This window comes from Anas acuta, chromosome 1, assembly GCF_963932015.1.
Source record: "Anas acuta chromosome 1, bAnaAcu1.1, whole genome shotgun sequence".
In the NCBI taxonomy this organism is placed as follows: Eukaryota; Metazoa; Chordata; class Aves; order Anseriformes; family Anatidae; genus Anas; species Anas acuta.
In genome coordinates this window covers 17,917,917-17,934,180 of record NC_088979.1, presented here as the reverse complement: position 1 = coordinate 17,934,180, position 16,264 = coordinate 17,917,917, and the positions used below count along the sequence as shown (strand labels likewise).

The following is a 16,264-nucleotide window of genomic DNA, read 5'->3' as shown; positions in this document are numbered from 1 at the left end:
TTGATGATCTTTAAGGTCCCTTCCAACCCAAACCTTTCTATGTTTCTAAAAAGATCTTGCAAATGGTTTTGTGTGACACGGTGAGATCTAGGATCTCCTTTCCTGTATTGTCAGTAGAAGAGGCAGTGGTAATGTGCTGAAGCAACTGCTCTAGGAACACAGACCAACACCACCTTCAGCATTTTGAGCTGAACACGATGCCATCTGTGTGTATGCACACACTTGCTGTATTGTGCTAAGGAGATACACAAGTGGGAAACTTAACATGAAAATCATAGTCATAAGAGCAGCAAACGTTCAGCTCAGTCAAGATGCTGGTGTGCCTGTAAGGAAGGTGAGTAGCTAAACGTCAGGCAGCTCGATCCATTTTCTGGCAGAAAACTTGGATGTGCTATAGACAAAGCACATTACAAAATGGTTTTCTGGAGACTGAAGAATTTAGGTGATGTTTTGGATCTCTTCCTACCAATGATTAATGAAATTACTCCTTTAGTTCAACTGGTACACAGAAATGTTCTTTAGCTAGCACATGAAAAAAAAATCGCTTTGGTCTCCACTAACTCCAGTGCTCAGTTTTTCAAACATTCTCAGGCTAAGACAATAATGTAAGAACTTCTGTTTAAAAGTTTTATTTTTGGCAGCATCAAAGTAAAGCAGGAGTTCAGTCCTGAGTCCCAGCAGTACAGAAAGCTCATGGATAGAAGAACAAATTACCATATGGACAAGGTTGCTTCTTATGTTCTGGCACAATAGGCTTCTTCCTAAGAAAATTGTCCAGACTTGGGCCATGGCGGCCAAGAGGATCATCAGGAGGCATAAATCTATAAAGCAACAAAAAAGTGTTACGGAAGCAAATGCCTTTTTATATTCCTCATGCAATGACCAAGAACCTCATGACTGTGTCCCACGCCGTAAGCTGCCATGCTATCATCTTTAGGCCTGGGTACTTTCAGAGCTGCTTTGAAATTAGCTGCAGCTCTTGACGTCCCTGTCCTGCAGCGATGCAAGGCCACCTTTCTGCTGCAGGTACTACCTGAGAGACCGGTCATACAAACAGACTGTGGACACCCCTCGTTGGCTTCAGACACCTCTAGTCTGGCCCAGCTGACTGCTCTGCAGCAGGGCAGGGCTGCTCACAACCCATTCCTAAACCAGTGAGAGGGCAGCAATTTCCTAAAACACCACAAATAGATTTGCAAAACTGTGCTGATCAAAGTCTTTTGACTTCAGTCTTTTTCATCATTACTGAGGCACTCAACTACAAGTGTCTGCTTGGCAGAGTACTGAGACCTTCCCACTACAAGAAGACATCAGTATTAATTGCAAGTGACACTTAGGCATTTACAAGAATTTACAAGAGATGGATCAAGGTAGATGGTTCAACTAGAGACCTCCTGAGGTCCATTGCCATGTGGGTCGTTCTATGACTTTATGATTTAGGGGTCTAACCATCGGCACCCCAAAATTCTGGCTCAGTACATCAAGAAAATTGGAATACAATACTGTAACATACATACAATATAGCATATACATTGGCATACACCAGAAGCAGCAAATAATTTTACAATATAAAGATATAAACATATTGCCATAAAAAAGTCTGGCAAAAATAAACAAGCTCAAGTATTTTTTATTGAGAATACCAAATCTATGACAAACTATTCCTTCTATTTTCCTGCATGTACTTAGTGATTAGGGTAGAAGATAAAAAATCCATACATGTCTTCAAACTGTCCTTTCCTCAGTTATTTTACTTACGAGGATAGAATGACTTACTTGTCATTAACAAATGAATACATCAGCAAGCGTTCATCTATGAACTTCTTCCATTCGGGCTTCTCATTAGCTAGATCCCTGTAGTTGTCATTAGAAACAATGATGCCATCTGACTCGAAGGCCAGCTTCACTATGAATCGGTCATCGTAGCATACCACCCTTCTCCCTTGCACTCGGCGGGACGGTGTGAACACAAGAATCTTCTCTTTTTCTAATTTACGCAAGATCTCTTGATCTACAAGGAATACGAATTAAAGGTCAAAAAATAAAAAGAAAGTAAAGAAAAAGATGTTTGTTTCACCTCTGAAGACATTAGATTTTAGGAAGAAAACCCAAGCATTTAGGAGTAACTATGTCTTACAAGGCTACAGCCCTGCAGAAGATGTCTGACGTGTGATACTTGAAGTTACAGGCAGCAACCAACCAGCAACACTTTCAAAACCAAACCAAAGCAAATGAAAACCTTCCGCTACCCAGCATTTCTCTAAGAGCAACACAGGGGACCTTGTTCACTTCGCTGTGGTTAAAAGAAACACTGCTTACCAAAACTCGTGTGAAAAACTCCTCCGCTTGAGGGAAAAAAAGTCTTAAATCTTACTCAATGTCAGTGATTAGGAAGATTTACCCAGCTTACAGCCAAAGGTTTTCCGTAACTGAGCTCTGTGGTAATGATACAACTCTTCCATCCTGTTGTGGTACCCCGCCAGCAAGAAACATCTTTTGCAACAACGTCAATAGCTTAAATAAATAGATCTGCCTCATTAAAGTCTCTCCCCATCATGAGCAGGGTATTCCTACTACCCACAAAGACTAGAAAACTTACGTTTTGTACAAACACTCAGGCTCTTCACAAATTTTAGTAACATCTGCTAAAAAGCCTTCTGATGTCATCTTGTAACCATATAAAAAAAGGAAGCAGAATTTTTATTTTTTATTTTTACTGCCAGTATTGGCTCAGAACTTATCTTTCACTTAAGAGTTTTCAGTGTTATGTATGAAGTCTTAGCAAACCCAAAAAGGTTTCTCTTCATCCTGCTGAACAAGTGTTCAACGTTTGATGTAATTCCTTCTTGTCCTACACAGTCCTTCAGTCACCCCTCCAAAAGCATCCCCTCTTTCTCTCTGTTGAACCTGGAGACCCTGGGGAGCTCAGAGTGCCAAGGAGGTGACTTGGACTATGACTCTGGGTGTAGCACCAGAGCATGGAGCGCTGGGGCACCCCTGCCTTCTGTTGTTTCTGCTAGCTATCACTCTCCTCAGAGCAGACAAGCTACAAAAGAAAAATAAGCAGAAAGCTAGGCGACACCTACAACTGCAGAAGACACCTGCATGCTGAATATGAGTCATGGCTTTTAATAATGGTTTAAATCTCAAATAACTCAGCTGTTTTGTAGCACAAGAAACTTGACAGGGAACATGTTCCACCCAGAAAAAAAAAAGACTCCAATACAGCACTGATATTACAAATAAGCAATATATTTCATGCAAGCATTTATCTGCTTACTAGAAAAAACACAGGATCAGAAATGATGTCCAGCCTTTTTGCAGGCATTTTTCTCCCCATGTGGTAGATGATGAGTGAGAGTCTGAAGGAAAGTCATTTTTCCCCATTAAGAAAGAACAAAAAATCTGTCAAGTCTAGAAGAATGACAGGTAGTACTAAGAAAAATGCAGTCATTACATAGTCCAAGAAGTTTCTTGGACAGTCTAGAGCCATTAGTAAGTCATTTGAGACTTTTTCAAAATTCCAGATGGCCAAGTACTTCAGATACCTATCTCTAGAGACAGAGTGTCAGCACAACGTATTTCACAAGACTGTTGGCCAACAGGCTCCCTGCGTCCTGATACTTTTGTTTTACAGAAGACACAATAAACTGCTTTGGTTTTCCTTCCGTTTTCAGGGTCCATGATGACATGCAGGAAATTAATTTTTTGTGGTAGACAACTGGTCAACTCTGTGACTTCCTACTTGCTTGAAACTCCTTTATGGCTTTCTAGCCCTAGCCACAGCTCCAGCAGATGTTATGTTTCAATTCTAAATAGTCAACTCTTAATTACTTAGCCAATGTTCTTCTCATACCTCAAACACTGGTACAGTGAAACAACTTGATCAAGACCAGCTCTTACGACAGGGAAAACGTCTTCTTTCTCAGGGTATGGTTTCCTGTATTATCTTTGCACTAGTCTATAGCAAACATTTACCCGACTACCTTCAAGAGAAAGGCTCCACTCTGCCTCTGTTGAGGAGATGACAACAGCTTTCCAAATGCTTTCTTACACTAACATTGCATGCTCTTGTAGCAATAGGGCAAATAAAACAAAGAGTTGTAAAGACCTTTCCAGCTCTTCAGAAATACACGTGCAAATCAAAGCATGCTTCCATATTCTTTTAGAAGTCATAGCTAATGTTCTCATAAGTTTCCCTTCCTTTGGACCAGAAAATGTTCAAGTTGGAAATAAGGAGACATTTCTTTTCAGAACGAGCAGTCAGGCATTGGGACAGGTTTCCCAGGGAGCTGGTGGAGTCACTGTCCCCGGGGGTGTTCAAGGAAAGGTTGGACGTGGTGCTTGGGGGCATGGTTTAGTGAGTGATATTGGTGGGGGGGGGATGATTGGACCAGATGATCTTGGAGGGCTTTTCCAGCCTTAATGGTTCTATGATTAAAATGAAAAAAAAAAAAGAAAAAAAAAAAAAGCCCTAATTCTCCTCTGTTTCAACTTTAGGGCAGAAGGGGGACAACTCTCCATACTCCATACAGAACAAAGAAGCTGGATAAAGAAGTAAATGCCTCTACAGCTTTTTTTTTTTTTTTTTTTTTTAATAAACACATTTAAAACAGACATTTTCAAAAGCTTTCTCACTCGTTAACAGGAATGTTCAAAAGGAGAACTGTTCCCTTTCTGCCGGGATCATTCCTCACTCCCGGCGCAGGGCAGAGTGACTCACCGCAGGTGACTGGCAGACAGGCCGGGCTGGCAGACTGCTCACCACAAGAGCCATCGCTTGGTGAATCACTGCCTTCAAACCTTTGCTGCCACCGCTACATGGGCGGAACAGCTTTAAAAAATGGCAGTAATGTTCTTGAAGAAATAAGTAGCAATATTAAGGGAAAATTTATAAGGCGAGCAGAAAGGGAGGGCTTGGTGATAACATTGCTTTGCCTTTTTCCTTCCTGAAGATTGCAATGCAGTTGCTACACCAAAGACACCTTCTATTATAGTCTTTCATTTTTTATGATCTGTTCATTTGTGCAGTAGCATTCACATTGTACAAAGCATCAAACAAACCAGTAAAGGCAGAACAGAGCTTACCTGTGATGAGAGCATCAGGTCTTGACTGTTCTTTCCTCCATGCTGGCACAAACACTGTAACATCCTTATGGCCTCTTTCCAAAAACCAGTCTACTGCCAATTTGATCCCTCGACAAGAAAATACTTCTTTATTCCCGTGGCTGAAACACACATTAAAATTCCTTGTTATATGACTTGGCTTTTCTGTGAGCACACAAGGAACACAGCGAGACACAAATCTCCCCGTCCAGCATCATGTTTTCCACCTGCTCCAGGGCTTCTGAAAGTAACTGGAGGTCAGTCTGAGCCTTGCCCAAACGTTGCTATCACTTGCAAAATGGTATGGCAGAGGGACAATGAATCTGCTGAATATTTTTAACATCTCTGCACAGACTAGACAAATAGGAAAAATAAAAGCACAGATGTTAAAAATCCTCACAGCCCAACCAAAAATCTGGTGTGTAACAACCCCCATAGAGACTTGGTAAAGGAAGGCTGAAATACCCCATGAAAGAGTGCAACTTTTGGAGGAGATGCTGGCAATGAACACCGAGCCCCTGTGTTCACGGCAGCCTGAAGGGCCAGCAGGGAGCTCGGCGAGCTCCCGTCTGAGCAGAGGAAGAGCAGGGGGACTCCTAACCCCAGGGGGTGGCAGGAGCTCTGCAAGACAGATGAGGCAAACTGGAGACTAAAATCAACAAGAAAAAAGTAAGAATTTGCTTAGTGCTGCACATAGGAAGGTGAAATTAATTATGTGTTAAAAAAAAACACGGAGAGACACAAGTTCAGCAGAACACGATCAGGCACAAGCAAAACAAAAATGTGCGTCCATTGTGCAATAACTGTCTGAGGTAAGGCAAGGGATGCAATTATTTCATTTTCTGAAGGCAGATGAGTCCTCAGCTGACTTCCACATCCAATTTCAGACACTGCATAATACGAAAGATGGAGAGAAACTGGAGAGGATCCAAAAGAAAGCAAAATGAAACCTATGGGGAGAGCTTGGAAGAACTTCATGTAGTTAATCTGGGGAAAAAAAAGTCTTAATACGTTGGATGCAACTGAAACATAAGACAGCAAGCAAGCATGGGCCTCCACAGAAAGTTTCTGGTCCCCGGGAGGCTGCAGGGGTGGCCTCTGTGAGGAGAGCTCAGAGGCTCCCCGTGCTGGATACAGCTGGTACCAGCGTGCTGCCAACAGGCCTGCCAGAGAAGCTGGTGGTACCTCTGTGAAAATACACTTCAGAAAGGGCAAAAGCATGGCACAGTCAGAGGAGAAGGTAACGAGGCACCCCCAAGGCCAGAGGAGGAGGAGGAGGTGCTCTGTGGGAGAGCAGGGACCTCCCTCAGAGGGGCTGCAGCAGGGATGGGGCCACACTGGAGCAGGTATAGCCCCAGAGGGACCGTGGCCTGTGGTGGGCCTGTGCCAGAGTGCAGGAAGAAAAGCATGAAAAGGAAGGAGCAGCACACAGAAAGAGATGTGTCCATTTGCTGGTGCCATCCCCTGCACCTCACCGCCTCACAGAAGGGACTGAACCTCCTGGGGAGGAGAGGAGCCTGCAGTGAGCATGGGGATGAGGAAGCAGGGAGGAGAGGTGGTTGAAGTGAAGGGACTGTGGAAAAGATAGACATTTTCTCTCATATCTTAATGTTTGTCTTTTTTTATTTTCCGATATCTGAATCAGTAATTAGATAATTACCACAGAGGTTGGACTAGGTGATCTTGGAGGTCTCATCCAACCTAGACGATTCTGTGGTAATTGTTAACTGGTTATAAACTGAAATAAATTCCCCAAGTTGAAACTTTTCTGACTGCAACAGTACTTAGTGATTTCCCTGTCATTATTTTGTGTTTTCTTGCTGCTGTTCCTCCTGTTTTCTCCCCTGTCCTGCCGTGGGGTGGTGCTGAGCAAGCAGCTGGCTGGGCGCTTGGCTGCCAGCTGGGGCCAGCCCATCCCGGTCCCACTGGGTAGGGACAGGAAAGTCACCATCATGTGTGTAAGGAACAGCTAAGCAATGCACTAGAAAACCCCTTCTAATCAATTAACGGGACAATCTGCCTAGGGGTGTTTTGAGATCTCCTCATGAGAGACGTTTAAGAACAAGCCAGATGGCTCCTCTGGGGCTGGTCCAGGCTCTGCATACAAGGAGGCCGGCAGTTTTTCTAAGGTTTTCCCAACCCCACAGGTTCATGAAGCAGAAGAGACACACGGGCACAGCAGCAGGCCACTAGCTTTCACCTGACAGGTTGTTGCATACACTGCATCACCTGCTTTTCCAGAAAGGCAGGAGGTATTTCATTCACTGAGGAGCAGTTTGTGATGGGGACAATATGGTGACACACTTAAAGGTTCCTACTTTCAAGTTGCTAAGTAAATATAAACACAATAAAAGTTATTAAACAACTTTTTTTTTTTTTTTTGGTAGAACCATTCTAAATTATCAGGTATTTCTTCCTTTCTAAAGCACAGCACTGCCATATGTTCCTTGATAACTTGAGGGAACTCGAGTACCTGTGCCCTGGATGAAGTGCTACAGGAATAGTGAGGAAGAAAATTAGCAACTGTGTTCAGATTCCAGAAGCCCGCACAGGATGTGGCCTACACCTTCAGAGGTGTCTAAAGGTGGTGAATTGTGGCTAACACCTCTCACAAAGCACCATCCTCAGCAGAGGCTGTGTTGAAGGTCACAGGCCCAAAAAAAAGAAGAAAAAAATAGAAAAAAAGAAGACTACCACATCTCTGTTTTAAGGAAGTAATTGCATTATTTCCTCTCCAATGATGCTGGAAACAGGACCTGGGAACGTAAATCACATACCAAGATACTGCAATGGCTGCAGACTGCAACAATCAACATTTGCGGGTTTTAGCTGGCACAAGGAACCCTCTAAGGATTGCTCAAGTCCACCTCCTTGCCTACAGGGCTATACTAGGAAGACTGTAGGGCACAAGAGATTTATTACCTTAACAGCCTGTTTAGCTATGGGTAGAGACCTCTGCAATAGTACTTCCCTTGTTTGGTAGAGTAATATAATGTAATACACCATTCCATTGTAATAACACAGTAATAATAAACTATGTAAATTATTTTTTTCTAGGCATCACTTTATATCATACAATTATTCTTGCATTTGTTTAGCTGAAAGAGCAGTATGTGCGGATTTTGTAACTTCCCAGGAACGGGAAACCAAACCATGCAGAGATGCATCACGTTTAAAACGCACACACACACACAGAAAAGAAATGGCCAAGAGTATTTCCGGCCATGGCAAATGTAATTACACCTCCTTGTGATAACACACATGCAGGACTCCTGGGTGTGTTCAGAGGGCAGGCCAAGCAGCATGCTTTTATTTCTGAGGAGTGATGCGAGGTTTCTTCCCTGCACGCATCAGTCAGCCTCCCTTGTGGAGCCTGATACAAGAAGTTACTGCTCCTGCTATCAGCAGATCGTGTGCAGCCATGCACATATTGCAATCCATTTTAAAACAGTCAGGAAGGGTTTCTTCCAGCTACTAAATTCCAGTGAAATCACCGCGCTGATATTACTCCAAACAATCTCCATGGTTTCAAATGGATAAAACCACTTTTCGCTCCTTACGGTGAAGCAGCGTTTTGTTAGAGTACGCTTTAGTAACAGTATGAACAGTATGTTTCTCCCCATAAATCGGATAAATCACTTCTGGAACGAAATCCTGGCCTCTCTGAAAGAAATGAAAATTCTTTCCTGCTGCTCTCAGCTGGGTTGGAATTCAAGCCACGCTGTTCAAGGCAGAGCAAGGATCAGGCAGTTCAGCTCCTCAGCTTTCTCTTGCCTAATGCAGACCTTTGAAATATTCTCACCCAGAGCATAAATTTGAAATATACGTAAACTCTACTTAACAGAAATGGCAAATATATTACAATACATACAAGCTTTTCAGCATTGCTGAGCAAGGGGATTTACAGCTCACATAAGTCTTCGCATTTTTTTGGTTCTCTTCAAAGGCATGCCTAAACTAGTATCTGAACTGATAAACTCCCCCAAAAATATGAATTATTAGTGAAAAACTCTGAAAAATGTGATTAAAATTTGTTATTTTCTTCTGTTTCGTGGTTATGCAGATTTGATGCTCTGCTTTTTGTGATCTTTGAGCTTCATCAGCTTTATGATATATCATGATGAAAAGACCGAAATCATGCTTCTTCCTCTTTCTTCCTTCTGATTATTTGTAAAGAAGAGAACTATTTGTATTTCTTTGTCAAGAAGCTTTTAAAAAAAAAAAAAAACACAAAAAAACCTCTTCCAAATATTACAATTATTTGGAAGCTTTGGGCAGTCAGGATAACAGCAGTAGCAAATGAGTGTATTCTGCGTTGTTTCTGTTTGCCGACTGTATTTAAACTACTGCTGCAAGTTATAGGAAAGTAAAGAAAATTCCTTACGAAGTATCTATTACTCTTTCATACCCTGCATGAATGATTTCCTTTTGTTACTACCTTTATGTTTGCCCTGTCGATAGATGTGGTTTTCTTTTTAAAAGAAAAAAAAGCTAGTAGTACTACACCAAACACTTCCTGAGCAAAATCAGACAAGCATTTTCTAGGCTGACAGAGGTAGTAGAAAAGTGGTAAAATATCTGATGAGAACATTTTCATTTTCTCTGTTACCTTCCTAGCCCCTAGATTAGATTTTCAAGAGATTAAGTCATTGAAAGGAGTTACAGCATACTCCTAAAACCCTGACTAGTAACAACAGTTGCAAGGCTTCTGCCATGCCCTAATCCAATATTCAACCCAAAATTTGGCTCAGATTTTGAAAGCTGCATAATACATACTAATGACGTTAGAGCTGAAAGCTGTAATAAGGTCTGGGGCAATTCATACACAGGCTTTTATCTCAGTGAATTCTGTACACAACAAGATACTTCACAGGTAAAAGTATATTTATTAAAGACCAAGAACAACAAAACTAAAACATTTATCAGTCTAGCACAGTTAGAGGCGATTTTCTTAAATTTAGAGTGTTTTCTTCCATCATGTCATAGGGGGAAAGCAGTCCACAAGAGAGATAAGAATTTCCACCCTGGATGAGTGACTCATTAGCCTGGCAGGCTGGTTTTATCGCTAACCTCATCCCTCCTCACCTCCCTTTTATTATTATTTCTATTATTTTAAATTTTGTTATGAAGCTCCACCAATTTCCTGACCAGAGTAATAATTTGTTCCAAAGTATTTCTCAATAACCTGAACCTTCCATCCTGCTCCTTATCAGCATTTTGCTGCAGATGTGAAGTGGATCAAACAGTTTACAAATTTTTTCTCCCATTAGGCCAAATGACTCCAGCGCTTTGAAGTCTTTGAGGGTAAATAGCCTTGTCTCAAAAGCCTGTATGAAAATGCCACTTCAGCTGCAGGATTTCCAGTGCTGGGGCACGGCAAGCGTTGGCACCAGCCAGACACACATGCGGGTGCGTGACCGAGCCAGTCATGCACTCAGCAGTCAGAGTTCAAAAGAGACAAAGAGAAGTTACACTCAGAGCTGCCAGCAACAGGCTCCTGTCCACATGATCGTTACTTGTTGGAAAAATATTTTTATCTATTGCTTTAAAGCGGCTTCTCAAAATAATTTAAGAAACAAGTCAGATCATGGGGAAAAGGCTGCTTTAGTGCCACGTTAGTGCTGGTGCCACTGAGGGATGAATGTCTCAACCAGTGCTGTTGTGGCTACTAAGCTCAGCAGCAGAGAGTCTGAGAAGAGGCTAATGCAGCTGAATTGTTGGTTAATTATCATAATATATAAGCAGTTTAATTGCTAGATGGAAGCTACATCTGGCATAGAGGAGACAAAACCACTCCTCCTTTGGTTGACACTGCACGAAGATTTGCAGCTGTGGAAAAACTACACAGAGCAGGTATCAGCAAACCTTTTACTACAGCCAAATGACCTGCAATGCGATTAGCACGTGTGGAGAGGACTCAGATACCTAAACAGAGACACCCAAAGGTGCCTCAGCCAGCACTGGGCATCTCCTGCACATCCTCCAGCTGAATGCCCCTCCTGAATAGCACTGGGACTGTCGTACCTGCCAGGTGTGGATGTGCATTTCTGATACTGCGGAGCGCTGGAGGCAAGGCTGGGCAGGAAAGCTGTAACAAAACTGTACAATTTCTGCCTTTCGTAAGTGGGAGCACATTTAACTAAAAACCAAAAAGTCAGCATCTTCCTCTCCCACAGAAAAGTTAGGTATGCAATGGATATCTCAAGTGGCCCTGTCCTTGTGCAAAGATGTACAACCAATACAGGTTGGGGTTTTCCCAAAGGGGAAGCTGAAGTTCAATGCCTACATCATCTTAGAATCCTAAGGGTAAAGGTTTCAGAAAAACCTAATTACTCAGAATAAGATTCACTGATTTTAACCAGCAAACCCACATGACACATGATCAAAACTTCAGTTCCTTCTCCTATGTAATTCTGAAAGTGGTTGAATAAAAATTCTAATACAGCCAATGACATGCTTATCATTCTTGTCTTCATGTTGCTTTCACCGTTAAGCACAGCAACAAGGATCAGACTTTCTTGTCTGTATGTTTTCAGCACAAAGTTTTATGTACATTTACATAAAACCTGTAACTCATTCTCCCTGTCAGTAAAGAAAGCGAAGGCACCCACAGCTGCCTTGTAAAGGTAACAAACATGGGAAAGAAGCACATAAATTACACAGTGAAGGTTTTGCAATTGTCTTTGTAACTAACAACACTGTTCCTTACCCTGTACTCTTGCTGGCAAAAGGCTGACTTTGATTCCAGCAAAGACAAGCATCACAGCAGTAACTAATTTTAGGCAATTTTCAGAGTCCCAGCCTTATCCTTGAAAAGGACAAGCAAAGGAAAAGGACTGTGTCAAATATGCTGCAGCATATTTTCTCTCTTCAGAAGGAACTCTCTGAACCTCTGCGGTAGAGCCTTAAAGGGAAGGGGCAAAAACCCTTCAAACCCTTGTCTCTGCCACCTCATGGAGAAACAGAACCTTCTCCCTTCCACTCCAGACAAGGCAGCATGGGATGCACAAAAAGTGGATCCAGGAGAGACAGCGGACACGGGGGTGAAGAGCTGATGATGGGTAGTTAGATGGGCAAAGATTACGTTCCTTTGTTTACCTCTGTTAAGTAAATGAAAAATTTAGGTTAGCTTAAAGGTTCAGATGAGGATACAGAACTACTGTGGACTGAAACGTGTCATCTGTATAGTATCTGCTGTGCAGTTTGCGCTAAGTAAGGTGCTGAGTGAATTTCTATATAGTGAACAAATGCTTTTCGTCCTCTTGTGGACTAAAACTCTAAATTACAGTTGTGCATTACAATGCATACAAACTAGAACACTATTCTGCAGCATGGTCACATCTACACAGCTCTCTGCAGCGCCAGTGTACATCACTGCACAGCTACGGTACGAGTGAATCCCAGGTTTCCACCCCGCAGTCCAGCCTCACTCTCAGTTGTAGTAAACGTACAGCAAGAGCTCTACACCTGCTCTAGGGGATTATCCAGTCTACTCTTCAGCTCTGATTTTAAATTTAGGGACATGCACACACGAGTCAGTCTCATCTGTAAGATTTTTCTAAGAAAAGAGTATGTGTTTGTGATTTGAAAGGGGGGGGGGGGGAAGATTGCTTTGTTTTTACACTTCAACCAATTTTTTAGACAATATTGGAGCATTACAATATGAAAGACACACGATGCATCTTACCAACTGTTCTTGGTTCAAGGCACGAATGACAAGCAATGCCACCTCAAAGCGTAAGGAAAGATTTTCCAAGCATTAGTGAATGACTGGAAGCCAACTGCAGTAAGAGAGGGTTAGCAAGCTGGCTAAAGCAGCTTGTCTGGAGCAGCCACCAGACTAGACCGGCACCTAGACCAGCCAGAGTGAGTTATTCTGGCCCAAACCTGGATCTATGCTGCCCTTTATCCCCAAGGGACTCACAAATCTACCCACCATCACTTGGCTTTATGCAACCAGCTACACAAATATGAACATCCAGCCACATAATCAGGCAAGTCCTTCCTCCTTTGTTTCAGACTTAGCTGTTTGCCCAACCACCAAGACATCTGGCTTCATTTACAGGTCTAATGGAAAAAATAACCCTAATTTAGGAGAAAAAGAAGTCAGAAGGGAATCTGAATCAACTCAGCTTGCAGCTGTGCTGTCACTAGATGAGATGCAGGGAGGGAAGCATCACTTTCAGGCTCACCTCTCACTGACAGAAAGCCACCCCGTGTCCCTCCCTGGATGTGTTGTGCAATCACGTCCCTAGACACGAAATGGAGACAGGGCTGCATGCAATCTCTGATGCTTCCAGAAGAGGACAGCTGTCTCACCCCACTTGTATTATTGGGCACTGCTCACCTCATCCTTCACCAGAACACCTCCCTCCGTCCCATTTACACCAAACTGATCCCTTAAAGGAAAGCAAACAGTTCTTTTTTAGAGTAATTATAATAGCAAATCATTATGTCCATGTCTTATGACAACAGAGGGATAAGAATATAGCTCAGCCTACCCATTCCTGTCAGAACATAAGAGAAAACCCCCTAGACTAGCTATGGTCTTGCTTTTCCTGCTTGCAGCTCCAAAGTGGGCTAGTTGGCAGCAGCCTGGAAAAGCAAAGAGGAAAGAAAAAAGACTGTGCCAGTTCACAGGTGTTAGGTACTCATAACAGTACCCTGGACATACAGAGATACAGAAATTTGAGTAAGATTATCTGAGCTGCAGGAGAATTCCTCTATCTTATATACAAACCAATAACATTCAAAGCAGTGGGAAAAAGCTGAACTCCTTCAAGTATGTTAAGTACCTATTACCTATTTTCTCAAAAGGGAGAGGAGCCTGAAGATGGAATCTGCTTGGCCAAGCAGAACAAGCACATCTTTGCCAACTGGCTGAACAAAGCAGAACAAAAATGTCTTTGCCATCAGGCTGGCCAGAACTGCACAAGGCATGAGCAACCCAGAAGTTTCTAGAGTGCATTGATAACTTAACACTGCTGACTAAGGAACCAACATGGGAACCTTGCTGGATCTCATACTTACAAACAAGAACTGGTCAGGGATGTGAAGGTCAGGGGCAGCCTTGGCTGCAGTGACCTGAGTAGTGTTCAGGGCCTTTGAAGAAAAAGCAATGGAAAAAGCAGGATCATAACCCTGAACTTCAGGAGAGCAGATGCTACCCTGTTTAGAAGAATCCCATGGGATATGGCCCTGGGGAGAAGAGGCAAGTACCTTGTGACAAAAGATGTGAAAAAGCTGAAGGTACTCAATGCTTTCTTTACCTTGGTCTTTACTGGAAAGATCTGCCTTCAGGAATCTTGGTCCAAGGAAAGTCTGGAGCAAGGAAGGCTTCTCCTTGGCAGAGCTCAAGGAACACTGGACATTCCCAAACCACTGGGTCCTGACAGGATGCACTCAGCAGTGCTGGCTGATGACACTGTGAGGCCACTCTTGGTAACCTCTGAAAGGTCATGGGGAGTGTGGATGTTCCTGAGGACTGGTAGAGAAATGGGCCAACAGGAACATCAGCAAGTTCAACACACAGAAACGCCAATCCTACAGCTGGGAAGGAATAACCCCAGACATCAGTACAGACTGGGGGCCACCAAGTATAAAAGCGACTCCGAGAAGAATGACGCTGGGGCTTCTGGTGTGCACCAAGCTGGCCACGAGCCAGCAGTGTGCCTTTGTAGCATGGAAGACCATCAGAGTCCTTGGCTGTATTTAGGAAAAGTGTTGCCAGCAGGTTGAAGGAGGTGATCCTGCTCTGCTTAGTCCTTGCGAGACACATCTGGTGTGCTGGGTTCAGTGCTGGGCTCCCCCGTATAAGAATAGATATGGGCATACTGGAGCAAGCCCAGTGAATGGCAACAAAGATAATTAAGGGACTGGAGCATCTGTCACACCAGGAGAGGCTGACAGAGCTGGGACTGGTGAACAGAAGGCTTGGGGAGATCTTATCCATATGTATAAATACCTTATAGGGAGAGAATAAAGACGACTGAAACAGACTTCTCAGTGGTGACCAGTGACAGTACAATAGGCAGTGAGCACTAACAAAAATAGAAGAAATTTTGTCGAAACATAAAAAAAAAAAAAAAAAAAAAGAAAAACAACTTCTTTATAGTGAGGGCATTCAAACACTGGCCCAGAGGACATGTGTAATCTCCACCCTTAAACACATCTGAAACCCAACTGGACATGGCCTAGACTTGACACTGCTCCATGCAGGGGACTGGACTGGAAAATCTCAATAAGTCCCTTCCAAACTCAATGATTCTATCATATAAAGTTGGTGAAAAAGAAGTAAAGAGCTGTTAATTGGGTTCTTAGGTATAGGCTAAATCAGTTAATTAATAGTTTTTCTATTTCAAGGCCCCATAGCATGCACTGGATGGACTCACATTTGGCCCATTTTATGTAGGCAGTCAAGGAAGTAACTGAGAATAGGAAGTCATAGCCTTATTCAGGTAATAGTTGAATAAACATCAGGAAAAAGTGACTGATCTGGAGCTACTGGAATCTGTTGGGTGCAGTTAATGGGAGTAGTTGCACCTAAGTTCAGGCATCACGTCTGAACTAACACACAAGTGTTTTGGATTTCTGTAAAAGGCAGTTCAAACCCATTTTAGCATCAGAACAGCGTTTGTTCAACTGGACATAACTCCTTTACAACTCAAGTTGAACAAGGCTATGAATGACTCATCACATAGAAAAAACTAGGAATGCCCCATTTAGAAAGAAGTACTACAGAATCACAGAATATCCTGAGTTGGAAGGGTCCCACAAGGACCATTGACTCAAACTCCTGGTTCCACACAGGAGCTCTCAAAAATCACACCAGACATCTGTGAGCATTAACCAAATGCCTCTTGAACTCCTTCAGGCTTGGTGCTGTGACCACTGCCCCAGGGAGCCTGTCCCAGTGCCCGAGCACCCTCTGGGTGCAGAACCTTTCCCTAACCCCCAGCCTGACCCTCCCCTGTCCCAGCTCCACGCCGTTCCCTCGGGTCCTGTCGCTGTCCCCAGAGCAGAGCTCAGCGCCTGCCCCTCCGCTCCCCTCGTGAGGGAGCTGCAGGCCGCCATGAGGCCTCCCCTCAGCCTGTTCTGCTCGGGGCTGAGCAAACCAAGGGACCTCAGCTGCTCCTCATATGTCTCTGGACCCTTCACC

At 43.3% G+C, this 16,264-nt stretch overlaps 1 protein-coding gene across 12 annotated transcripts in view; it reads right to left on the bottom strand.

Moving 5' to 3' along the window:
- The window catches only part of ZC3H12C (zinc finger CCCH-type containing 12C), a 45,792-nt gene that overhangs the window by 7,159 nt on the left and 22,369 nt on the right, over window positions 1-16,264 (bottom strand). For all 12 annotated transcript variants that reach the window (XM_068670620.1, XM_068670691.1, XM_068670656.1 and 9 more), the window contains 3 exons: window positions 5,089-5,228; window positions 1,777-2,011; window positions 715-821 (listed from right to left, as the gene is read on the bottom strand). In XM_068670620.1, coding sequence (XP_068526721.1) covers window positions 715-821; window positions 1,777-2,011; window positions 5,089-5,228 — 482 coding nt within the window. The remainder of the gene's footprint in view (window positions 1-714; window positions 822-1,776; window positions 2,012-5,088; window positions 5,229-16,264) is intronic.